The following is a 27,524-nucleotide window of genomic DNA, read 5'->3' as shown; positions in this document are numbered from 1 at the left end:
GCATCTATCAGAACCTTAGGATTAACCAAAGTTCTTTGCAGGCAAGCATTTCCTTCAGAGCATGACTAGAGTGTGCTGGGAATTCTCAGCGAGACAGGCAAATTCTACGAGTGAAGGAGTGGTTTTGATCAGTACTGAATTGTGTTTGACGTGCAGTCACTGTAACAACGTAACAAATGAATTTCCAATCTTTGAAAAGCAAGAACAATGAAGTAAGTGATCAGATAATCGGCTGTGCCGTTGTTGGAGAGATGCATGTTGACCGGACCATAGGGAGTACGGCACATTTTGACAGCACTGCCTCAGCGTGCATATGAACTGGGAACTCGTCCCACCGACAAGTGCCAAGACTGACATATTCACGCTCTCACAATTATACCATATAGCCAAAGTCTCATTCTCCTCCATCACTAAGGGAATCTTCAAGCAAAGTAGCATTCTAAACTAATCATAGTACAGTGAAATAAATGTTCTTTAATGGTACAAATAATAGGGAAGATGCTACACTGCCCAATAAATAGTCACCATCAGTCTTCGTACAGTTTGATTTGAGGTGAAGATTTACCATTCTGTCCCTTAACCAACATTACTAGACTAATGGGACAATTCAATTCCCACACCAGACGTCCTTACAAAGAGCAAAAACAAAGTGCTGTGGAAGCAGGAAATCTGAAATAAAAATGTTTTAGCTTAATGATGTTTCAACAGCCTTTCCTTACTGGTACTGCCAAAGGTCATTGACCTGACCTGTTTCTCTCTCTGAAGTGTTGCTGGGCTGACTGCGTGTTTTGCACTGTTTTTTGTTTTTAAACGGACAGCTGAGTCTAACTGAGAATGCCAAATCGTAAGCACTGTCGTTCCTCAATCGGGATGAAGTAAATAAGGAAAGGAGGAGGGATGAGTTGATAAAAAGCCTTCACTGTACTTAGAGGATTCAACAGGGTCAGCGCAGGGAAGACGTTTCCACTTGCATGAGGACCAAAATCATGGAATGATCAGTATAAGATAGTCACTAATAAACTCAACGGATAATGGAGGAAAAACTTCTTTACCCAGAGTGTAGTATGTGGAACTCCCGCACCTCAGGACTTATTGAGACATAACAGGGGTCTATTAAAGGAGAAGCTAGAGAAACATATATTCATAGAAAGATTCGGTGACAGGCAGATTTTGTGCATTGCAAGAGGCTTTTGTGGAGTTTAAACGCCAACATGGATAGTTTAGGCTGTGTGCTCTAAACACTATTATTCTATGTGACAACTTAGCTATGGGTCTGTTGGTTAATGTCCATTATCAAACTGGATTGAGACAGACCTTCACTGTAAAAAAAAAGTTAGCTTACTACAATTCCCAATTTATTTTTTGCCTGGAATGCCTGTTGCCTCAGCTGACCTGTTGCAAATTGTGCTCTTTCCAGGTCAGTTTTGCACAGAGGATGTAGATGAGTGCCACCTGCAACCCAATGCTTGTCATAATGGAGGAACCTGCTCCAACATACCTGGCGGCCACACCTGTGTATGTGTCAATGGCTGGACGGGAGATGACTGCAGCGAGAACATCGATGACTGTGCCACTGCAGTGTGCTTCAACGGAGCCACATGCCATGATCGGGTGGCATCCTTCTTCTGTGAATGCCGCATTGGAAAGACAGGTAATTATCGAGACTGGCATTTGGCCACAAGTGTCAACACCTATCTCTTTTGTTTGATCGTTCTCAGGATGTGGTTGTAACCGGCATATATTGCTCATCCCAGTGGCTATTGCAAAGATGTTGTTGAAATTTAGTTCTCAGAACTTGTACACCGCAGCAATGAAGGAATGGTGATAAGCTTCCCAGTTGAGATTTTATGCAACTTGGCAGGATTATGAGAAGCTCTAGTGTTTCCATGCATCCAGTCCTTGTCAGAGGAGCTAAAGAGAAATTAAACACCCTGTTCTAATGTCCTTAATGACATTCAATGCCCATAAAATATACTCCAGACTGAGTCTAAACATTCAGGAGAGGTGGGAAATACACAGATTAGTAACACAACTTGTTGAATGCCTGCAATAATAGTCAAAATGATTAGGCAGAGTACCCTCTCTGACTCAAGCATTCTTCTGATGTCTCATTCCTCACCACTAGGTTGAAAGATGTGTGATTGATAGATATTAATATAATTTTATTAAGTGTTTGGATTTCAAACGAGTAGCGTATGGGTGTTTTTTTTTTGTGAACAGATTTAAGAATTAACCAGATCAGTCTTTTCAGAACCGTGATTTTAAACCAGTATATGTCAGAGAGCAGATGACTGAGAGCCTCCTGGAGTGATCAGGGAAATTAGGCTATATTGTGAGGTTTTATGATAAGAAAGAAAAAAAGCATTCAGCCATTAGATTAACAGAAGCTAAAATGATCCAAGTTTTTCATTAATTCAGTTAAAAGCTTCTGAATTCATTTTGAAGGAGACCTGATTGAAGTTAGGTATAATAATAATTTCTCCTAGAAAAATGCGTTAGCTCAGAGCAATCAAGGGATTAAATTATCCTCAGTCTAAGGGTCTCAGTTTGTGAGAACTTTTAGACTGAAGTGTTTGATTATAAATCTGAATTTGTTATTCTATGTCAGAAGTCACATGACACCAGGTTATAGTCCAACAGGTTTATTTGAAATCACATGCTTTCAGAGTGACTTCACCTGAAGGGGTTATGCTCCGAAAGCTTGTAATTTCAAATAAACCTATTGGACTATAACCTGGTGTCCGTGTGATTTCTGACCTTGTCCACCCCAATCCTACACCGGCACTTCTACATTTTGGTTGTTCTAAGCTAAGAAAGTCTAAGATCTCAGTGGTGTGAGGATTCAAGGAAAATACTTCAAATTTCATGGGACAGGAACTGAGGAGAAAAGCAGTTAAATCAAACCTACAGATTAGGCAGGGAGGGGAATTTCTTTCTGAGTAACTTTGAAGTGATGAGGTTGGAAAAAATAGATGGGGATTTATTTTGCAGTGTGTTTTGAAACCTTTCGAGCAACATTATATTTTGGAAGCTTCTTTTATTTTATTTCTTGTTAAACCCAGATCTGCAGCCTTTTGTGTTTATGGCTCAGTAAAAGATCACCATATTAAATAAGAGGAACAGAATACGATCTATGCCAGATTTCATTCCGATTTGTCCAGTGGTAACACTGGCTGAACTTGTAGCACTGTTGTGATTATACAGAGGAATTAATAACACCCACAAAGCAACTGGCTCTTCCCAGGCATTCTCAAACCTTCTATTATTGACTTGCAGGCTTGCTATGTCACCTCGATGATGCCTGTGTCAGCAACCCATGTCATGAGGGGGCTATCTGTGATACCAACCCAGTGACTGGCCAAGCCATCTGCACATGTCCCTCAGGATTCACAGGACCAGCCTGTAATCAGGATGTTGATGAGTGCTCAATAGGTATGCTCTTGTTAATTTTTTATATATATCTGGAAGTGTTACCGCCCAAAACCAAATGGGATTTTTGCTGGCACCAAATCACTCATGTTTGTTAATCCTTTTATCAATTGTGTTTAATTATGGCACATTGGAGAGCACTAACTGAGGTTTCATTTAAGCTGACACAAAAACAAATTACAGTTTGGTTAAGTTATCAGGTACATGCTTGTCAGGTTTTATTCTGCAAATAAATGTTAGACCGACTGAAGGTTGGCTCCAGTTTTACCCTTCATGGCTTTCTTGAATATAACATGTGGTTGTTCCCTGAGGGAATGGAACTACCGATGCACCCACTTAAAGATTTGCCCATTAATTTATGGTGGTTTAAAATTGAAGGGGAATCCAGAAGATGTATTGTTTACAAAAGTACCCTCCCATTTCATTCCTGAATATATTTAACTCAGGAGAGCTGGTTATTTTAAAATAGCTAATTTTCTCTCTAACATTCACTTGTGCAAAATCCTTCACAAGTAGATTTCCATGTCCTGCCCAGGGTTCACTCCACCTTACTACTCACAAACTTTTATGGGCCCATTGGTTCCCATTGGACCTTCTTAAATACCTGGCTCTTAACTGCAGAGGTGGCAAGAAAAGGCAAGTTGCTTTCCAGGGCCAATTGTCTGGTGGAGACTCAATGGGTTGAATGGTTTCTCTCTGCACTGTAGGAATTGTGTGATTATTTTTCTTCCTTGCCAGTGTAGATGCAATGGGCCCCAAGGCCAACTTCTGCACTGCAGCAGTTCTATGTGAGTTTGGACCTCTCCCACCAAATTGAAAATTTCAATATTGATAAGTGTTTTTATTGGAAAGATGCGCTAATGGTCAATCGACTAAGGACAGTTTAGAAACTGATTAGCTGTAAAAATTGAACACAGCGGAAGAAGGTTGAGGGGGTTAAAATGCCTAGTCATGGCTTTTGTCTGATCCTGTACATTTCTGTGCTTTACAAAACTCTTCAGGGCCCACTCTAGGCCAGGATTTGAAGACAATAATCAAGGCTGTGCTCCAGTGTAGTACTGAGGGAGTGCAGCACTGTCAGGGGTGCCACCTGAATTCTCAGGAAAGGAAAGAAATGAAGAAATGAAGAAAGGGTGAAAGAAGGAAGGCGGGGGAAGAAACACAGTGTAGAATTTCTTTTTGCTTCTGGCTGCCTGACTCTTCAAGGGAGTTATTGTCTTCAGACTGTGAGCTTCAATGAAGATTTGCATTTGAGAAAGGCCACATAGACAGCTCGACTGAAAATGAAAGGAGAATCACACAAACAGTAACAGTTTGAAGCTGTTGTGTTTTGTGTGTAACTGGTTGGGCAGTGTCAGTTTAAAGATAGGGCTTAGAAAAAGAGCAACCCCTAGATTAGTTTCAGAACTCAAAACTGATGGGATGCACTGGTGAGAGGAGCTGGTGATGTTCTCAGAATTTTAATACACCTTTTGGATGAGATGTTAAATCGAGGTCCTGCCTGCTCTCTCAAGTGGGTGTAAAAGATCCCATGTCATTTCTTCACCGATGAGGTATCCCCCATCCACGTCATGGCCATATTTATCATTCAAGTAAAATTCCCAAAACAGATCATGTTGCCATTATCACAGGGACACAAACTGGCTGAATCCTTTCTTCCTATATTACAACAGTGACTATAATTCATAGAATTCGAGGAACTTAATTTTCAAAGAGGCTGGTTGGCCCTTTGTGTTGAAACTAGCTGACAGATTCTTACGCAGCCAAATCCCATTTTTGGGCTAGGTCCCTCGCACTGGAGTTTGCAGCACTTCTGTATCTGAATATTCGTAAATGTTATGAGAGTTTTGGCTTCTACCATGCTTTAAGACAGTGAGTTTTAGATTCACACCGGCCTCAAGTTTCTCTTTGAATCCTTTCTAAGCCTCCAATCTCATCCCAAAATCCATGCCTCAGGTTATGAAACCTGCAACCAAGATGTATGGGGTTCTCCTATCCATTTCAACTAGACCCGTTGCCATTTAATCCACCTCAGTCTCTTCTGTTCCAAAAAATACAATCCACGCTTACTCAATCTTCTCTCAAATCTGACATTTTCTTCAAAGGATACCCCGTTGGTTGAAAAGATGTTTGAGATGTACAGTGGTCCTGAAAAGTGCTGTTTAAATGCAATTATTGTTGTTATTTCCTGTTGCTTGAAGATCTTTGCCTTGATATCTCTTCCATACTTTAAAGCTTACTTTTTTGACTATGTCTTCAGGTGTCAGCTTGTAATTATCTCACCTGATGCATGCATTTAAACAGTATTTGCCTGGAAGTCTCGCTTGTTCAGTGTTGTACAGTGCAGAAGGATTATGAGGACTGTGTATTCCATCTGTTTGTTTCTCTATTGTTCGAAGGTGCCAATCCTTGTGAGCACTTTGGAAAATGTGTGAATACTGAGGGCTCATTTCAGTGCCAGTGTGGAAATGGATACACAGGCCCCCGCTGTGAGACTGACATCAATGAGTGCTTGTCCATGCCCTGTCAGAATGACGCTACCTGCCTGGACCGAATTGGAGAGTTCACGTGCATCTGTATGCCTGGTAAGGAAGCATTGCTACTAACTGAGCAGTAAAGATGTTCTTTTTAAAAGATGCTAATCAAGTCTATTTCCATTCAGTTCAATCAGAACAAAGCACAGAAGAATAATAAACAAAGTAGAATCATTGAGAAATGGGTTATGAACTTGGAATGTAAAACAGGTGGAACTGCGTTTGAGCCTTTTAGAAAGGATGTGTTACGGGGATGAAGGGGGTGGTGGTGTGGTGCAGTGGTATTGTCCATTAATGTCCTACCTACTCCCAGCAGTGTGTCATAATATCTCTGAGCAAGCTGATGAGAAAATATCTCCTATGGAATGCGTTTGATAGTTTGTTCTGTGGATGCTAACAGTTAATCAGGTACCACCCATTTGTGTCACCATCCCATGTTCAATTTTATCGCTGCTGTTTCTGGAAAATGCACTCCTGAGAGTTCGCTGGTCAATTTCAGCCTTCAGAGGCGATCAGGTTTGACTCCTCGTCCTGTGATGAGTTGGTTAATCTCAGTTTAGACAGATGTTGTGTCACTGCTATTTCTTGACATTGATAGCATCCGAGAGCAAGAGCAGGAGTAGGCCATTTAGCCCCTCGAGCTTGCATTGCAATTCATTAAGTTTTGACTGACTTCGTTGTGGCCTTAACTCCTGTTTCCTGCCTATTCACCCCGCCTCTTGATTCCCTTGTCTGGCAAAACTCTGTCTAATTTCAGCCTTGGATATATTCAATGTTTGAGCCTCCACTTTCTCTAGGGAGAGGATTCCATGGACCACCGACCCTCTGAGAGAAAGAAATTCTCTTCCTCATCTCAAATAACATCAAAGGATGTGAGGATAGCCCACAACTATAGCATTGAGGTAGATGATCAGTCATGATCTAGAATAGCAGAGGCCTGAATGGCCTGTTCCACTTCCTGTCTCTCGATCTCAATCTTAAATTGGAGCCCCCTTATTTTAAAACCTCTAAATCCAGACTTTCAGACAATGGGAAGCAACCTCACAGAACACAGCCAGTCACAATTAAATCCTTAGTATTAGCATGTTCCATTCTTCTACACTCCAATGGATATGTTAGCTTGTGCATGAGATAAGGTTTAGGGGCTAGTGTTCCTGACTCAGTTTTGCCTTGTTGAAAAATTCGCAAAGGTAAGGATCAGATTGAGAACTACAACCCCAGAATCAGGTGACTTTGAGTTTCAATAACTCCTTTAGGGAGCTATCATAATGGATCAAATGGCTCTTGGATGATTGCTGTTCTTGGGAGGGGGGAATGTGGTTGGAAGTATAAGGGGTGGTGGGATACTGAGAGTGGAAAGAGAAAAAATATACAGTGTGGAAACTTTCTTTGCTGCCTGACACTCAGAAGGAGTCATTATATTCAGACTGTGAATTTCAATGGAGATTTACATTTGAGAAAGGACCACATAGACAGCTAGGGTGAAAATAAAAAGGAAACCACACAAATGCTAACAGTTTGAAGCTGTTGTGCTGGTGCAGGGAGCTAGTGTGTAGTGTCACTTTAAGGATGTGCTGTGGTAAAGAAAGCACTTCGAGATTAGTTTCAGACCTCAAAGCTGCTGGGAGTTGATGGTGAGGTGAGAACGAGACACTGGGTGCGTGCTTGGAATTTTAATACACTGCAGAGTACAGGAGCACTGGGTCTGCACCCTTTCACTGAGGAAATCCTCTTTGTTAGCTTACACACCACATATTGGGAGCCTGAATATTCCCTCCATCATTAATTTCAAACCTTGAGAGTTTGGTGGAGTTTAAATTTTTCCCTGGGGAAAGTTTTTAATAATAAAAAATAAATTGCTCGACTTGTAATGATATGGTTTGGAGGAGAGGCATTGTACTTCAGCACAAAATGGTTAGGGGAGGGAAGTGTGCATCAGCAGGTATGCCCTTGCACTGTACAAACAAGGAACCTCCTGCAAAAGTACATCCTCTGATCCTTTTATAGATGCAGCTATCCTGATGCAACAATGTAACAGGATGCTGTGCAGTTCTGGTGCTAGATGAATTCAGGATATGGTGGAGGGGAGAGTTTGGATAACGGCTACAAATGAGAGTCCTTGTGTTTCCTTCTGCGTGTCACTTTTGTTACTTGTGAAAGTGCAAGCTAAAGACTGTGAATGTCAACGAGTTGTTTATCTGGAGGTTGGTATGGCAGTCAGCATTTGATCCTGCCCTCAGCTAATGATACTTTCTAATCAAACTGTTCAGAGATGTTATAACACACCTCTGGAGCTCGTGGGTCTTGAGTGTTCAGAGTACGCTTAAAATGCCCTCCTACTACTTTTAATTCAGTTACATTGTCAAACTCGCAAAAGGCTGTGGTGGCACAAAGCAGGGTTGGTTGCAACATGGGAACTTTACGGCACTGCAGGTCTGGCATCTTGGCAGTACAAAACTGAGGTGTTGCAGTGCCCCTGTAGGCATGAGTATATAATTACACCGTGGCCGGTTTACGTGGGGAATCTCCATTGCAAGAGAAGACACTGGAATTTATAACGGTCAAACAGAACATTTGTGTTGTTTGCAAACAAGCAAATCCAGTAGTCCATCAATGTATCCCTAACCAGCTGTTTTACCTGAGGGATATGATTCGCTTTCTGATGTGTTTTAGATCAGGTGAGTTGATCCTGACAGCATGACTCTCAGTGTTAATGTTGTGAGTTTATTGGCAGCAGCATGGAGCCACAACTGCCTGAAAATATAGAGGCCACATAACACTGGGTAGCATAGAGCACTTTATCATAAATTGTGAGGAAAAGATGACTTCAGATAATAATGAAATTCATGGTTCTCCATCTGCCTGATGCTCAGCTATCTTCTAATGAGCTGGCCTCTTTATGACAGAGCTACTACTCCATCCAGTCACATGTTCATCAAGTGCGCTGAAAACTGGATGTTTTACAGACTGAAGGGATGTAATTGAGCCTCAAGTAGTACATTCTCCGTGCGGCATCAGGAAATAATAGACGGGAATGAAAACTCACTTAGGGATTTGTTTTTTACCAAATCCAGTAGCGTAAAGCACTTACACTGTAGTTTGCAGCTGGAACCTTTCTGTAGTTGAAGACAAAATTAAGAAACGATAATTGAAACCCCTCTCCCACCTATTTCACACCAAGTATGGAAGTTTGATCATTGGCAGAAAAGATAAAAAGGTCTATATCCCGTGAGCAGGGCTCAGGAAAGGTTAATTATTCAGTGTATTCTATTTTAATGAACCTCCAATTAATCCCATCTTTTGGAATCGGTTTTACGTTACTGTGTAAATAGTCCATTGTGAAGAGACGAGTGTACTGTATGGTGCCAGTGCTTTCAACACAGCCTGCCACTCACATACTACATTACTGTCACGCCAGACAGGGATATGGGGAGCAACAAAGGCACTTACACTCCAGTTGCACTCCTGCGGAAGAATAAAGAGAAAGGGCCCTCATCCTTCTTTGCATAGTTTTCTCTTTGAACCTCTCTGTTCTATGGCATTCACTGCCAGTCGTGCTGGCCTGTCTGCCAACAAAGCTGGCCAAAGCTGGTGAATGCTTCTCCAGGCATGAAAAAAGACACCACCACCATCACCCCCTGGGGTAGGCCCCTCAGTTCATTTACTCAAGTTTTGAGAACTAGCCTTAGAATTTGAACTACTCTCATAGCAATGGAGGGAGACAGACTGAAGGAGGCAGAGTGAGACATGAATACAGACAGATATAAGCATAAGTAGGCTGCATACATGTTAAAGGCATAGGAACATATGCACCCGAAACATACACATGCGTACGGTCTCACCCACTCACTAACTGTCTTGTACCCTGTCACACACCTAGTCTCATACTTTCACTCACTCTCACAGTTCCTTATATCACACCCACACTTTCACTCTCTTTCTCAGATACACTTATAAGTCATATGCGCAGGCAAACACATGCAACCTTACTGCTTTCAAATGACACATACACATACACAGAGCTTGCTACTCTGATGCAGTTTGCTTTCTGCTTGTGTCAGTTCAATTCCTAGAGCTAAAATAGGTGTTTCTGAGGACTTCTGAAAACATTTATTTTTGCTATCGAGGTTTGTTTAAGAGGCTGAAGCACAGATTTCTTCAAATATATTTAGGTCACAGTAAGTATCAGTCAACAACTGTGTGATCAACTTTGTAGATTTAATCATTAACTCATCCATTTCCATAATAATCAGGAAATAGCGGCCAATGTTTAGCACTAGTCAGCTTCACCGATCCGTTTAAGATGCTTGTGCGTGAACAGCTTGTACAGTGTGTGATTCATGTGGCCAAGCACCCTTCCATGAGTATCTGGGTAGCTTCTCACAACAGGAATGCAATCCTGCACCCAACACCCAAGGACAATTTTGATACTTCTATTCTTTATTCTGAATAGTCCAGGGTATTTGCTTCCTTTAAATGTTCTGAGCTTCTAAAAAAAAAGTTCACAGCCTGTAGGTATCACTGGGTTATATGTTAATTAACAGTATCTACATGGTCACTATTAGGCTCATGTTTTATCCAGTCCCGCCACCTGCCATTGGTTCTAAACCTGCACCCTAGAACCTTAGCTTGGGCCTTTGGATTACTAGTCCAATGACATAACCACTACACCATCATCTCCCCATCCACTTTCCACTTGAAAACCCACTTCAAGCTCCTAAGCTCATTCTGCTTACCCAGTCTGCTTACTTCATCTCTGTAACATTTGTTTCCACCACTATTTCATCCTTTTGGCTGCTGATACTGTACTCACCTTTCTGTTCCCAGAAGAATCAGTTTCTCTCGTTATTTATCTTGATGGGCTCCCATCTGCCACTTTGCATGAACTTCAAAATACCCAAAATCCAGTGACCTGTAACTTGTCTCACTGATCTCTACTTTTTCTCTGTCTCCTGGGGCAGCAAATTCAATAACATGGACAGCATGACTCTTGAATGTTACAACTCCTTGTTGAGAGATCGCACCACAAAAGGAAATATTTCTTCTATCTCTTCAATAGACTCCTTTACACATCTTCAGGATTTTAAAATACAATTCCTCACACCATCTGCCACTCTAACTTACTAATTTTCACAAACTGATAAAACGTTATTAGCTTCCTTACCTTTCTTGGCCTCTATTCTGTAGAATCTGTAACCTTTAACATTGACCCTCCATACTTACAAACCTTGACAGTATCTGGGCACTCCAAGTGCAACCCCTTGACTGAGTAAAAGATAAACCTCAGATGGTTCATAGAGTCATATAGCATGGAAACAGACTCTTCAGCCCAAGCAGTCCATGCCAAATAAAATCCCAAACTAAGCTAATCCTACCTGCTTGCTCCTAGCCCATATTCCTCCAAATGTTTTCTATTCATACGTATCCAAATGCGTTTTAAATGTTGTCATTGTACCTGCATCCACTACTTCCTCTGGAAATTCATTCCACATGTGAACCATCCTCTGTGTAAAAAATTTGCCCCCCTGTCTTTTTTAAACCCCTCTCCTCTCACCTTAAAATTGCATCTTCTAGTCTTGGAATCCCCCATTCTAGGGAAAAGACAACCTCCATCAACTCTATCTATAATACTCACGATTTTATAAATTCCTGCAAGGAGTTACTCTCCTATTATACAAAAATGCAAGTGTGCTGTTTGTGAATTTCTGATGTTGTGGGTCAGCCCGAGTGGTGGTCAAGTAGAAAGGGGTTTCGCTGGAATTTGGACAACAAATAGAATTGACCTGAATATGGCTCACACCCAGCATTGCTACTTACAAAGCAAAAAGGCTGTTATAGTGGAAATAATGACTCTAATGTGTTAGTGGACCAACAGAAGGGGGTCTAGGTTTTGCTGCCTGGACTTCAGTGTCACAGTAGTGTTTTTTGGAGCCATCCAAGGACTGGGACCTTACTTCAACTTCAGTTATACAGGGTATTGATGAGACTGCATCTGGGGTACAGTGTCCAGTACTGGTCACTGTACTTACGGAAGGATGTTAATGACTCTGAAACAGTCCAGAGAATGTTTACTAGACTAATACCTGGAATTAGGAGATGGCCTTATGAGGGAAATCTAGACAGGCTAGGCCTGTATGCTTCAGAGTTTAAAAAAGTCAGATGTAACTTAATTGAAACAGATAAAATCCAGAGGGATCTTGACCAGGTGGATGTGGCAAGGGTGTATCCTTTTGTGGGAAAATACAGAATCGCTGGTCACTGTTTAAAAATAAGGGGGCACATATTTCAAACAGAGTTGAGGAAATATTTTATTCTCTCAGAGTTGAGTCTTTGGAATTTCCTTCCCCAAAAGACAGTTGGTGCAGAAATTTTAAATATTCGTTAAGACAGAGGTGGACACATCTTGATTACCAAAAGAATGAAAGATTATTGGACACATGCAACAATGTAGAGTTAAGATTCTAATCAGATCAACCATAATCTTATTGAGTGGCAGAGCAGGCTCGATGCATCAAGTGGCCTACTCTTGTTCCTTGTTCATATGTTCACCCGTTCCAGCTAATTAGAATTGCCAGGACAAGATTTGTCTAATTATTGGAACTGTTAAGTTATTCTTTGAGAATGTAAAGGAATTACAAAGTGTTGAAGCAATCTATGTTTTCCCCATCCCCATTATATATGAGGTTCATCTGTCATGTGATTAATAACAAGGATAACTGTCTTCTTAGTGCCTGATTTATTCTGTTCAAGCAGTGCTTGTGATACGGCTAATTCTCATCTCCTGAATGGTTTGGTGCTGATCCAGTTCGAGTAACTGTTTTACTCTGAAGCCTTTGAACTCTCCAACCCTATTTATAATCTGAATAAAATTGTGTTCAAAATAGACAAAGACTTTATGCTCACACCATTCCTTGAAAACTTTCTTAACCTCCCACTCCAGGTATTTATCTTAAAAGAATGTTTGGACATGTTAGGCTTATATCTGATGGAATTTAGAAGTGTGAGTAGTAGCTGGATTGAAACATACAAGACCCTGAGGGATCTTCACAGGTAGATGTGGAGAGGATGTGAAAGAGTCTAGAACTAGAGGTCTCTTAGTTAAAAATCAAAAGTCATCCATTTAAAACAGAGGTGAAATATCTTCTTTGACAACCACGATTCCATGAGGCCATAACAAAATAGGAACAGCTGTAGGCCAAACAGTCCCTCAACCCTGCTCTCTTCTCTTGAAAAGGTGGTAGAAGCAGAGGCCTTGGATATTTTTAAGGCACAGGTAGATACATTCTCATTGGACAAAGGGGTGGAAGGATATCGGGTAGGTGGGAATGCCAGTTTTCGGGCTATAATCAGATCAGCCAAGATCTTAGTGAATGGTAGAACTGGTTTGAGGGGTTGAATGGCCTACTCCTGCTCCTAATTTGTATATCTACGCAGATGTAAACCTGTAGTGCTGACAGGCAATGATAAATCCTGGTAACTTTCAGTGATGTGATTATAAAATATGTACATGTCTGCATGCAACTTTCTATCTGTACCTATTTTGTTGTGATGTGTTAGAAACTTGCACCTGACCCATTTTCTACCAGATTTATCCGTTATAAAATTGTACATTCACATTTCTAAGAGTAGGTACCTGTAATCTACCTGTTCAGGAATGTTAAGACACACCTCTTGGACAGGTGTACCAATATAGTTGGAGCTGCCTGCCATTCGTAGCATTGTAGTGCAACTATTGATGGGAATGTGCAATTACACCCTGACAAAACTACATCTGCAATTTCCAATATAAGTATAGACAAGAGTTTGCACTGCTAATCTGAACAATGAAAAGGGTGGAGGAATTTAACATGGAGACTGTATCATTATCACATGCTTAATCGAAATCATTTTCTGCTTCTAACCTTTATTTTATTTCAGGCTACACTTGGATTGGACTTTCAATTGTCTGCTCACAGTAAACATGTCATTCAGATCTTCTGTTCACAGAGCTATTTCATTGTTGACTTACAACCTGGTCTTTTCTCAACATGATTCACTCCTTTTCTAGTGTATCCACCAGGGATTTCTTATCTAACTTATTACCTTCTGGGACTTTAAAGCTGTGAAATTCTGCACCGTCCTCATCTTCCTGCTCTCCTACAGCAAGTCTCTGAGACCATGGTTAATGTTAGAAGTCACACAACACCAGGTTACAGCCCAACAAGTTTACTTGAAATCACAAGCTTTTGCAGGACTGCTCCTTTGTCAAGTGAAGTCACTGTAACCTAGTGTGGTGTGACTTCTGACTTTGCCCACCCCAGTCCAACACTGGAACCGTCACATCATGTTTACTGTTACCCACCATCTTCACTGTTTATGTCTTGCATGCTTGGTTTCTTAGTCTATCAATAAGAACCATCATTTGGGAGATCTTGAGTTTGTGGGATAATGCAAAATGGGTGATGGTGAATTGGAAGTTTGTTTCGCACCTCTCCTGGTTTGAAGTCAGTGGAAATATAGGTTAGAAGTAAAATGACAAGGGAGAACAGGGGAGGAAAGGGCAAAGGGAAGTCTGTGAGAGAGTGGAGAGCAGAGTGCTTAATTGACAACAAACAATGTATTCAAGGCCAAAACGTGGTAATGGGACAACATGTGAGTTCAATGCAGGTGTAAATGGCAGCCAATACTGATCACTTCACAGGTCATGTGTTATGTAATCCAGGCTGGAAGTATTTCATGTTGACCTGTTTAAACTCTCTCCTGCTTAAATTACAATAACAAGCTATGTTACTGCCTAATATATGCACATGGACATACATACACTCATGAAAGGATGTAGAACAAGAGGGAAAAGATTTAAAGTAATTGTCAAAAGCAGCAAAAATAATATGAGAGAAAGCTTTATGATGCAGCGAGTGGTTAAGGTCTGGAATGCTCTGCCTGACTGGTAGAGGCAGATTCAAGTTAATGCATTCAAAGGGAATTATACTGTTACTTGTCAAAGAACAGTGTGCAAGGCTACAGAGAGAAGATGGAAGAATGGCACAAATTGAAATGCTCATTCAGAGAGCTGGCACAGACACCATAGTCTGAATCGCCTCTTTCTGCACAATAACAATTCTGTGATGTGTGTATGTATATCTTTAGTTGTTTACATTTGTGTATATGTAATTAATCAAACTAATATCTTGTTTTGTTATACCTCCAGGATTCAAAGGGATTTACTGTGAGACTGATATTAATGAGTGTGAAAGTAATCCCTGTGTGAACAATGGTAAATGCATGGATAACGTGAATGGCTTTGCCTGCAAGTGCCCCTCAGGTAAGAAACAATCTAACACTGGCTCCCTTAACATTCACCCTTGTTGGGATATTCTAGTGAGGAAAGTACAGGCAACTATTGAGTTATTGTGCACTGCAATCTTGTATGGGTTCGTGTGAGAGCACACTCATACTCCTCCAGTATCTAAGTGAGCAGATGTGAAATTGAAACACAATAGATTTCAGGTTTGATTCAACCAATTCACCTGAGTTGGAAGAGCAAAGTGCTTCATTGGCCTCTGTAATTTCCAGCAGTGGAGCAGAAGGACTCAGCTCCTGAGTTTCCATCTAGTGATTCTGGTGAGGAAACACAAAGTCTAGGTGTCGGTAAGTAAAGTCAGGTTCTATCTGCCTCCATTCATTTGGTCGCTCAGCAACAATTGCTGATGATGCAGAAGGTCATTCATTCCAAGTGCCCCTTCTGGCTCTTTGGAAGAGTTGTTCATTTAATACTTCACCAGCCCTACCTCTACCTCATTGTCCTGCATTTACTTACCCTTTAAATAAATATAGCCACTACCTTCTGAAAGATATTGTTGAATTTGCTTCCACCATCCTTTCAGGCAGCAGGCTCTCGAACAGAATAATTTGCTGTGCTGAAGAAAGTTACTCATGTCACTTGTTCTTTTGCTAATTATCTTTGATCTGTATCCTCAGGTGACCGACCTGTTAGCCAGTGGAAACAGTTTTACCTTATTTACTCAATTGAATGCTCTATCAACTTGCCTCCTAATCTCTGTGCCAAAAAAATTACAATTTCTCCAGCCTTTTTATGTAGTAAATTCCTACAGCCTGCTACCATTGATGAAGAGTTCTCTCTTCAATTAGTTATGAAAATTTCCTTTCTAAACCTCCTCTGCATTCCTACTCTGCTCCTTTGAGCCACACCTTAAACTCTGTGCCTCTTTGACCATGCTCTTAATCATCTGTACTTATGTTGTATTAAGTGGCTGGGGATCAAATATTGTTTAGTAGTGCTCCTATGTAGCATCTTGGGATATTTCACTATGCTAAAGCTGCCGTGTAAATGTACATTTTTGTTGTAAGCCTGGCTGGCACTCGATCGTTCTTACAGCAGGGTAACTCTGTGCAGAAAGCAGAAGCGAAAAACAAAATTAAGAAGGAATTATGGATTTTTAGCTTCCCATTCTCCCCACAAGCTGACCGGAGTTTGGAGGGATATTGTTAGCAAACCACATGAACCACTTAGCAGAGCCCGTAACCAGTGACAGCTTCACTTTTTATTTAACTGCAGGGAAATGTCACACTGACATCAATGTGCAATGTGCCATTGTGACCTATTTTGTCTCTATTCCAAGGTGTGGTTACTATGGTTACAATATTGCAAAGTGCATGGAAAGAGAGCGAGAGTGCAAGGGACAGAATTGCCAGGATGTTGCCTGAGCTGGAGTGATTGACCTAGAAGAGAGAGTAGATAGACTGAGGTTGTTTTTCTTATAACAGAGAAGGCTGAGAGAGGATCTGATTGAAGTGTACAAAATAATGAGAAGTGTAGGCAGGGAGAAACCTTTCATCTCAGTAAAGGAATCGATAACCAGGACCACAGATGAAAGCTAAAGGACAGGATGTTTAAAGGCATTTAGGGAAGGTTTTTTTTCAAACTGAGGGTGATGGTTATCTGGAACTCACTGTCTGAAAGGCTGGAAGAGGCAGGAACCATCATAACATTATAAAAAGCATTTAGACAATCACTTGAAGTGCCAGAGCATACAAGGCTATGGGTAAAGTGCTAGAAAGTAGTACTAGAGTGGATGGGTGGTTGATGACTGGTATAGACATGATGGACTGAAGGGCCTCTTTCTGTGCTTTCTGTACTCACTTGATATATCATCTCTGGAATGCAGTTGGTGGAAGAGCATTAAATCACTATGTCATAATTGAATGTTGTAAACATCAGAGACTAGAAAGAATTATTTATTGGAATTTTGCTAGTGGTCACTCATTTACCCAAAAGGACTCTGCAAACTATACACTAGAAATAAAAGAACAAGATAAGACATTTCATTCATCAAATCCATTCCACTGTTCTAGATCATAGCTGATCATCCACCTCAATGCCATTTTTCATGATATTGCTCAATGGCATTAGTATCAGGAAATTGTTGGATCCTGGCTTGAACATGGTCGATGACTGAGCTTCCACAAGCCTCAGGAGAGCTGTGTTGAAAACAGAAGCAGTATGCCCGTTTACACTGGCGTTATCTTGATAGAAAATATAGGATCATAAAACAAAGCAGCTCAGGAGGCAATTTAGTCCATATTGTTTATGCTAGCTCTCAGAAAAAGCTAGCCAATCTTTTCAAATGTATAGCCAGCCCCAGTTTGAAAGTTGTTGTTGAATTTTCTTTTGGAGACTGCTCCCTCCTGTTTTATTAAAAAGAGAGAAAGCTTTTCCCATCTCTCCCGATGTTATTTTTTCCCAATCCTTGACCTTACTGTCACAAATATATCTAGAGGAGTGGACCTTTGACACCAATTACAATTGTGTAATTAAATCTAGACAATCTGATAAAAGCATTTTAAAATTTCACAGTTAAATGAAGGTTACACACTTCATTGCAAATAATGGTTTTTATTTAAACCCCTTATTTGTAGGCTACTCTTGTCAAGTCGCCACCAGACCATAAGGCAGCTGTCTCATAAGAGAGAGATGATTGGTGGTAGTTTAACCTGAGGGTCACCCTATCTCAGGCGAATGAAGAGGTTGAAAAGGAGAGTCCTTCATGGTATCCTCAGCCCAAATAGGAATTGAACCCTCACTGTTGGCATCATTTTGCTTAGCAAGCCAGCCATCCAGCCAACTGAGCTAAATTGACCTCCACTGTTCTTGCAAACTGTTACTGACTAAATTAACGTCATTTAAAATCTAGAAATCTTGCTTTTTAACTATGGATCTCCTTGAGTTTATACCGATGTGTCATTTTACAAGATCAGAAGTCACACGACACCAGGTTATAGTCCAACGGGTTTATTTGAAATCACAAGTTTTCGGAATGCTGCTCCTTCATCAGACGAAGTCGCCTGGCGTAGGAGCAGTCTCCAAAAGCTTGTGATTTCAAATAAACCTATTGGTTTATGACCTGGTGTCGTGTGACTTCTGACTTTGCCTACCCCAGTGCGGCACCTTATTTTACAAGATAGTAGTTGAAGACCTGCACTTAAATTTGGCCTCTGCTAGGAATTCTCACATTGGTTCTCATACACTGAATGAGTTTGAAGTGCTGTGAACACTATATTTGGCAAACATGGTGGAAATTTGGACCACAGTAAAAAGCAATGAGATGTGACCAGTCCATTTGGTGGTGGTTAAGGGAGGAATTGTGGATAGCACACAGGAGGAACCTCTGCCTAATACCCTGCCCTTTCCATGTTGTGCCATGAGAACTTTCACATCCGGTAGAACAAGCAGACAGAGCCACGAGTTTAAAGGATCATCTGACATCTTGGAATGCACCCCTTCTTGCTAGTGTGTATAATTGAGGAGTGTAGACAGGAAGGAGCTTTTCTCCTTCGTTGAGGGATTAATGACCGGGGTATGATTGAAGACAAGGGACAGGAGGTTTACAGGGTATGTGACAAACAATGTGTTTCATCCAGAGGATGGTGGGAATCTGAAACTCACTGACTATAAGAGCGGTAGAGGCAGAAATCCTCTTAATAATTAAGAAGCATTTAGATGTGCAATGCCAAAGCATACAAGGCTATAGACCAAGAGCTGGAAAATAGATTACAATAGTTAAGTGCTTGTTTTTGACTGAAACAGTATTGATTGGCTGGAGGACCCTTTTCCATGCTGTAGACCACTATGCCTCGACCATACTGCAGTATCAGTTTACAATATCTGTAAATTGTAGCTCAGTGCATTATGTAATGCGTGTTGCATATGTATACTATTTTTGTTGTTGTGAAATGTCCCAAGGTGCTCCAAAGAAGCATAGCCATACAGAATTTGATAGCAAGTTATGTAGGAGGTTTTGGGACAGGTGACCAAGTGTTTGGTCAAAGAGATGGGAGTTGAAGAGCATCATGTAGAGCTCAGGGCCTTGGCAGTTGCAGGCCTGGCTTCCACCAGCACAGCAATGAAACTCACACTTTGGAATTCAACCAGTGAATAACCAAACTAATGATAGCCTGTTGAGACAGAGAAGCACGATGTAGAGGAGAGGAAACCTAGCTGAGTATGGAGGCTGTTGAACAACTGTCATCCTATTCTGAAACCAGCAGACTAATAACCAGCAGCAGAAACCCTGCCTGGTTTTCATCTCTGTAGTATAGGAAAATACTGAGGTTAGTTGCGCAATGAGGAGGTGAGTGAATTCAGCACAGAACTGGAATTGAGCTGGTTAATATGATTTGTATGGTTCAGTCAGATATCACTTTCACCAAATGGGGCCCGCTCATATTCACCTCACTGTTATTTTCCCCTTGTTCTAGTCTAAGAGAAATCTTTGCTTTCTTTAAGTCAGCAATGAGGCCAGATCCAGTCCCAGAGCAACAGCCCCTGTGCCTGATTGATTCACTGAAGCAGACATACCTTTCTGCAGCATCTAGCACAACATTGTAAAGCTTTGGGAATGTCCCAATCATCAGCCATGAACGGTTAAAGTGTGGACACTCGTAATGTGGTAAAAATATCAGCCAATTTTCACACAGCAAGCATCCACAAACAGCAATGTCATAATGACCTGACTCACATACCAGAGAGAACACCCCTGCTCTGTCTTTAAATAGTGCTTTGGGACCCTTATCGTTCACATGAGAGGGCAGATGGAACCAAAGTTAAACATATGATCCAAAAGATGGCACATCTAAATCTGAAGCACTCCCTCTATAGTCCATTTGAAGAACAAATGCAGAGACTTTAACTGTGTTCCCTGCCCCTGACATAATTTATCTGAATGAAGAACACGTATATAATGGCATTACACATTGCAGATGTCAAAATATAGCTACAGTAAGCACAAGGCATCTAAATCCCAGTTTCCTGACATTTACATGCATTCATTGTGGTTCTGCTGTTTATCTTATAAACGCAACAACTATTTATCCAACATCTGAATGCTGGAATTTTGCCTTTTTGTTAAAAATGTCAAATAAGCGAATGTATATTATATTTACAATATCTATGCTTCACAACCTATCAGCCTAGTAATATACAGACACTTACTGCATGAGGTAGTAATTGTAATTAGTTTCTTTTTGCTTGTGGTTTTGTTCCTGTGCTACTGGAAAAAAAACAAATGCGCAAGGCCCATTCACTTTTTCTCCGTTTTCTTTGCAGATATCCAGAATATTCTCTTCTTTTCCTTTCTCTTTTAATTGACGTGTTGTTTCTAATGTAATAACTTGTTTGCAGAAGGTTGTTTGAATCTCCCTTCAGGAAAACTGCAATAAGGTGAATTCTGGTGCCATCATCTCCAGCTCTGATTGGCAACTAGTGATCCATGGCACCATTTATAAACTTGAGCACATTTAAATCTTTCTGCATGCTTCCTAATTCATGCCAAATCCTGTTCATCTGTCACCTTCACTGACTTACACTGACCCCTCGTCTGGCAATAAAAGTCCTTGAGGTGCAGGTGCGGAGTTCCTTGAAAGTGGAGCCACAGGTAGGCATGGTGGTGAAGAAGGCATTTTGCACACTTGCCTTCATGGGTCAGAACATTGAGGATCGGAGTTGGGATGGCATGTTGTGGCTGTAGAGGATATTAGTGAGGCCACTTTTGGAATACTGCGTGCAATTCTGGTCACCCTTCAATAGGAAAGATGTCGTTAAATTTGAGAGAGTGCAGAAAAGATTTACAAGGATGTTGTTGGGACTGGAGGGCTTGAGTTTTAGGGAGAGACTGAATAGGCTGAGGCTATTCTCCCCAGAGCATTGGATGCTGAGGGGGTGACCTTATAGGGATTTGTAAAATCATGAGGGGCATGGATAGGGTAAATAGCCATGGTCTTTTTCCTAGAGTGGGGGGGTCTAAAACTACCGGGCGTAGGTTTAAGATGAGAAGAGAACGATTTAATAAGAATCTGATGGGTAACTTTTTCATGCACAGGGTGGGGCATGTATGGAATGAGCTGCCAGAGGAAGTGGTGGAGGCTGGTACAATTATAACATTGAATGGGTATATGAATAGGAAGGGTTTAGAAGAATATGGGCCAAATGCTGGCAAATGGGACTAGGTCAGATTGGGATGTCTGGTTGGCATGGATAAGTTGGACCAAAAGGTCTGTTTCCATGCTGTATGACCCTATGACCTCATTTCAAGTTTTGCGGTTTCAAATCATTTCCAAATGTCACCCTGTGCCCGCCTCAGTTAAACCCCTCCACCCCACATCTCTGTGCTCCTTCAATTCTGACCTCTTTCCTCACTCCACCATTGGTGGCTGTGCATTCAGCTGCCTGGGCTTTAAGCTCCATAATTCTCTTGCTAAATCTCAATGCCTTTTAGCTTTTTTAAGGATCATCTTAAATAACCTGTTTCCTTGAAGCATTTAGTCACCTGTAGTATCTCTTTACATGGTTCTGCATCAGCGTAATGCATGTGAAGTGCTTTGAAGTTTTTCTACATTAAAAGCTTGACATAGCCACAAGTTATTAATGACAGTTAGAAGATATCAGTTTAAATGCTATTTGCATTGTAATCGTTAGTGGAAATGAATTGCTGTAGGATGGGTCTCAAGAAGTTACCAGTTTAAGGTTTTGGAGATGGTGAAGGTTTTTTGTGTGAATGTTGGTGCATTACCTGATCTTATCATTGATCCTTTGCCCAAAACAGCGATCGAATGCAGCGCAGTAAAACTGCACATCACATCATAATCATACACCATTTTCTGTTTAAACCATTGAACTATCTCCCCTATATGCTATCTACTGGGTGTTTAGCTGGAGAGAAGCCTGCAGTGTAGGCCCAACCAGTTTTTCTTGTGGTGGAGAGGTTATTCAGAGGTCAGGGTGCAGTATACCTCAGCCAGTCCTTTTGAAGACGCTCTCCGTTGGTGGTTGATTGACAAGAGGGGCCGTGTCTGTTATCTCCTGGAGGCGGACAATGTGACAATTGTTCTCCAAAGGCCTCGGTTCCTCTCGCCTGAGAAGTAGCTGCCCTTAATGAGAGGGAGGCTCAATTCTTTTAGGCCCAATTTACATTTGGGGCAGACACAGGGCCCCTCATATGCTTACTGTGTTTCACATGCAGCCACTGAAGGCCCTGCTTGAAGGAGCAGCACCTCAGAATACAACTGACAGATTCAGTCAGTTCTCCTGGTGCTTCCACTCTCTTTTCATATTCTGAATTGTCACTGTGCTTTCCCTTTCTCAATAAGCTGACACAGGAATACATTGACAGAGTGCTCCCAAGTTTCTGAATACGTGTTTTGTTGAGATTGTAGAGAGCTGTAGAATATAAATTTCTGATCTGAATTTAGACAATTCCACTTAGCGGCCATGGACTTTTTAAATCTTCAGTCAAACAGCCGGGCTGTGATGATGTAATCTTTGTGAGAAGATCCATTTAGATTAGCAAATATTTCCTTTTAAATTCGCAGGCATTGTCTCTCCTTCCCAGGTTATTTCACCTGCCCTTTTCCTGATATGCTTGTAACCTGCCCAATCCATGCTCATTTCCACTGATTTCTGCAGAGGAATTGCTTCACTGATTCTGTCGGGGTGCATTCTGAATGATCATGTGACTAATGATCCCCTAGTTATCCACTCCACTTTGAAAACTTGGAAAGAATCTTCCTGCCAAGTGTGAACTCTTAATTTTACTACAGGAAACCTGAGGGATTCACAACTAAACACCATTTTGTAGGCCTGAAGGAAACTGTAAGCCAATTGAGGGAGAAGAAAACTCCAGATCTCTAGTGCACAACAGCTGAATCCCATGGTTGAATTGTGGCATTCACCTGTGCCCTGTATTAGTTTTTTGAACATTAACATCTAACATGGTATGCAATGCACACTAAAAATTGCTCTGAGGCATTGAAGCTTCAAAGCAGCAGCAGAAATCTCTGGAAAATTGACAGGAAGATGATCAGTCACAAAGTGAGGTGACGCTGATGAAAGCCAATGCACCTCCATTTTCTGATAGTAGAATAGAAAACAAGGGAGATCTGCATTTGCATAACACAAAATCATATTTCTATTTCATATGCAATAGTTACTCAAAAGCACAGCAATTCTTTTTGAAGCAGACAGTAAACACTGTACACACACAACACAATTCAACAAATAAGAAGAGGGTTGGTAAAGATTCATCCAGTTCTTGGGTGTTGAACAAAGCACAAATGATGATGGATCCCAGACATCTCCTAGCATTCTTCAGATATTGCAGTGGGATCTTCCAGTGGTACTAGCAGTTTAATTTTCCCTCGGAAAGATGGCATCCGTACAATGCAGTATGACTTGTCCCAAACTGCAATTAATGTGTAGGTTAGCAAAGGTGCCATTCATGCTTTTGTAAAATGACGTTTTAAAAGGGTTTTGTTTTAAATGCCAATAATTGGTTATGAGCTATCTGTACAGTTTTAATTGAAAGCTGTATATGGTTCGGTTATATTCAGGTTTATCATGTAATCCCTTGTTATATACAGTTATGTGTTTTTTAGCCAGTAATCTGAGTTTATACACTTAATCTCCTCAGATAGCACAGAAGATCGCATACATACAAATTTACTTGTTGGAAATGATGACAAAACTTCAGCAGTTCTCAGATTTCAGCTTTTCTTCTGTCTTGATTCAATCCTGAATGTACAGGCATGGTATCACTTCCATTGGTCAGAATATTTCAGTGGAAGGAAAGAAGGATTTGCATTGATATAGTGCCTTTCATGACCATGGGGGCATCACAAAGTGCTTCCAAAGTGTCGTCACTGTTGGAAGAAAGAAAAATGGCAGCTGCTTTGTGCACCGTAAGGTTTCACAAACAGCAATGACATAGTGACTTTTTTCAATAAAGACCCAAAGAAAAAGCTTTAGGTATCTGGGAAGGTTTGGCAGTGTGCCCCATTTCACTAACCATGGAACATTGAGATTGATCTGTCTACCACCTACAATGTAATATTCCCAAAACCACCCCTTTGTAAAAAGGATTTTGTTGGTTTGATCTAAGTTTGGGTTAGTTGCAAGTCCTTTGTTTTCCTAGCAGCTAGAATGGGAAGAGAGGAGGATAAAGGCACAGGAAGGACCCTGAGTGCACCACATAAATGATAGGCACAGCCTGTGACTGGTTAGAGTTGAGCTGAGGATATTCCTTCACTCCTTTGACACTGGAATCTGCGGGGTGATGTTTTAGTAGGCCTGATGTGGTCATCAAGCCCTTGTCTCCTATTGGTATATTAATAGTCTAATTGTGGGCATTGCAGAATCTGCCCAAAGGTGAATGATACGAGGAAGAAATGATACATTCAGACTTCTAATTTAGGTGAGGCCAATAGTTTATTACTGGGAAACTTCACGATAAAACTCTTACTGAGGTCCGCCAGTATGAGTCTGACATGCTTGGGCCAGCAGACGGTGCTTACAGTTTTCCTCCCTTCTCCTCTGCAGGCTTTACCGGATTGATGTGTCAGATTGACATTGATGAGTGCGCGAGCACTCCCTGCCAGAATGGAGCCAAGTGTGTTGACAGGCCCAACGGGTATGACTGCAAATGTGCAGAAGGTAAGCCTACGGGATTCTTGCAGCCAGGCGCAGCAACTCTTTGAACAGTGAACACCCACTGACCACAGACACTGCAGAAGAGCACACATTGCCCACAAAGACTCAGTTCATCATGTTTCAGTTCTGCTTGTGACACCTCCACAGTTGATTAGCCTATTAGTGCCCATGGGTTACCTAAAGAATTGACCACTCAGACTGTACCAGTTGATGCCTAAGGAACTGTAGCTGGCAAGAACCAGAGAGAAGAAAGGAGTTATGTTGCTACCAACATAAATCGTTACTAAATTCTTACTTGGGGTGAAGAGTGCAAATAAAAGAAGTAGCTCACCTTTCGATCCTGCAGAAAGTGCCCAGAAATTAATCTTTTTTTTCTATATGGGTAAACTGCAGGATAACATTTATCTGAAAATGGGGTGTACTTTCTTCGGTACTTCCTACTGTCTCAATGCTGGGCTCTTCTACACAGCCAACACTGTGATTTATAAATCAGAGTATAAACCGTGGAGAAGTGATCATATTTAGTAGTTGTATATCTGTAAGTTTATCATCCTGGTTTCCCTGAATGAATTTTTTAAGCATTGGACTGGCACACACGTGAGCCAAGCTGCCTTTAGACAGGAGTGAAAATGGAGGAAAGAGACAGGCGAAATCTGGGGCCTGTGTTGAACTTGATGATTACAGCCAGACAATTAATGTCCACTGAATTGTTTCAATTCTGGCCATTGATACTATGATTTACCTCTTTCCAACTAGGGATTTGGAGAGAAGCATTTTACTCAGTTTTCAGAAGATATTAAATTTATATATAGATGCGTTGAAGAAAAATAAATCATCTAGAGGGGACTGACACTAGCAGGGCACTTCAATAGATAAAGCTGTATTGTTCAGGCCAGTCTGATTAGTATTCACAGGATTTGGATGCAGGCACCAGGGAAGCCTATTGGATATGATGTCTATTGTGCCGACAGCTCATAGAATATTCTGTTGAACAATAGCAGGTTTGTGCTATATTTTTCCACACCCCCATTTCTTACTCCCTGCCACAGAGCCTCAGATCAGTCTGGAGGTGGCGTATGGAGTGAATGTGAGAACCAATTTTTCTGCCTGTTTGTCGGGCACCAGGCACAGAGATGGGAGCTGAATAACACACATTTCAAATAAACTAGGTAGGCTGCAAGTTCTTAAACTGGTAGGTTAGTGGATAAACATGTAGATGTGGTGCAGATGGTTCTTGTCTGATTAGTCTTATGAACCTTCGTCATTAATTTTTCCTCTTGGTGTAAAATGCTGCATGTGCTGGTTATCTCTTAATCATTTCATTTTTCCACTAGCTCCTCCACCAGCCCCAGTTTCCCCCAGTTAATCTCTGATGTTTGGTGTTGCTGTTTGGCTGCCAGTACAAACTGCGACAGAAGCCATTCTGCGGCCTGTGACCCTACTCCCAGAGCCAGAACCCGAAATCAAACAAGCCCCCTTGCTCCTTCCAACCCAGCACCATCATTGTTGCCACTCATGAGGAAACAGGATGTACACTTCCACTAACCTTGGTGTGGAGGTTTTTGTCTCCAAAGACCCCATCATATCGGCCTCATCTGCCAACAGTAACCAACTAGTGGCAATGGCATGAGGCCTTGAAGTGATGTAAATTTGCCACATACAGGCCTCAAATAGGCTAAGGGCAACCCAGCCAACCAATATCCCCCCTGCCACCTTGCCCCCTCCAAAAGAAACACACCTTAAAATTTCAGAGAGGTAGTGAGGTTTTAACCTGCACCCCACTCCCAATGGCTGAATAACCCCAAGTTACAAGGTCACCCCTAGGCTCAACATTATATCATTAAGAGGATGATTAGCAACAGTTACTTGCAGAGTAGAAGATAAGCAAAGAAACACAGAAAGTAGCAGCAAGAGTGGGCCATCTGGCCCTTCGAGCCTGCTCCACCGTTCAATCAGACCATGGCCGATCACCCTAAAGTTTTTCATTTATATAGTGCCCTCCACAGCTAATGGACCATCTAAAACTTCACAGATAATTAAGTACTGTGGGGTTATATAGCTATATTCCCATTTATGACCTCTCAATTTAGTTGTTTGAGCGACACAGTTTGGATGTTGTGGGCATCACCGTTTTCAGTCTGCTTACCTGGATCCTGTACTTTTTTGGCTGCTTTGTTTCTCTGCTGCAGGCTTTGAGGGGAAGTTGTGCGAGAGGAATATTGATGACTGCAACCCTGACCCCTGCCATCACGGAACCTGTACCGATGGCATTGCCAGCTTCACATGCCAGTGTGAGCTGGGCTACACCGGTTACCGCTGTGAGAATCAGATCAATGAATGTCATAGCAACCCGTGCCAGAACTCTGGCAAATGCATTGATCTGGTGAACAAATACCTTTGTCATTGCCAAGAGGGAACTTCAGGTAAAAATCAAAGGTCAATTCTCAGGCCCGCGTTTTTGCATTCACTTTCCTTTCTCTGATTTTTGGTCTTTCCCAGTATCTGAATGTTCCACTGTTCCAATGAGTGACTGCTCCTAACCTTGAACACCCAACCAATACTCTTTAGGCAGAACATCCCAGATG

General features: G+C 41.5%; 1 protein-coding gene across 1 annotated transcript in view; it reads left to right on the top strand.

Moving 5' to 3' along the window:
* Nucleotides 1-27,524, top strand: part of notch3 (notch receptor 3) — a 156,841-nt gene that overhangs the window by 91,136 nt on the left and 38,181 nt on the right. The window contains exons 6-11 of the mRNA XM_048521760.2: nucleotides 1,418-1,651; nucleotides 3,277-3,432; nucleotides 5,829-6,014; nucleotides 15,151-15,264; nucleotides 24,829-24,942; nucleotides 27,129-27,362. Coding sequence (XP_048377717.1) covers nucleotides 1,418-1,651; nucleotides 3,277-3,432; nucleotides 5,829-6,014; nucleotides 15,151-15,264; nucleotides 24,829-24,942; nucleotides 27,129-27,362 — 1,038 coding nt within the window. The remainder of the gene's footprint in view (nucleotides 1-1,417; nucleotides 1,652-3,276; nucleotides 3,433-5,828; nucleotides 6,015-15,150; nucleotides 15,265-24,828; nucleotides 24,943-27,128; nucleotides 27,363-27,524) is intronic.

The sequence above is a fragment of the Stegostoma tigrinum genome, chromosome 35, assembly GCF_030684315.1.
Source record: "Stegostoma tigrinum isolate sSteTig4 chromosome 35, sSteTig4.hap1, whole genome shotgun sequence".
Lineage (NCBI taxonomy): Eukaryota > Metazoa > Chordata > Chondrichthyes > Orectolobiformes > Stegostomatidae > Stegostoma > Stegostoma tigrinum.
The sequence above is the reverse complement of the archived record's forward strand: the minus strand, read 5'-3'. Positions and strand labels throughout refer to the sequence as shown.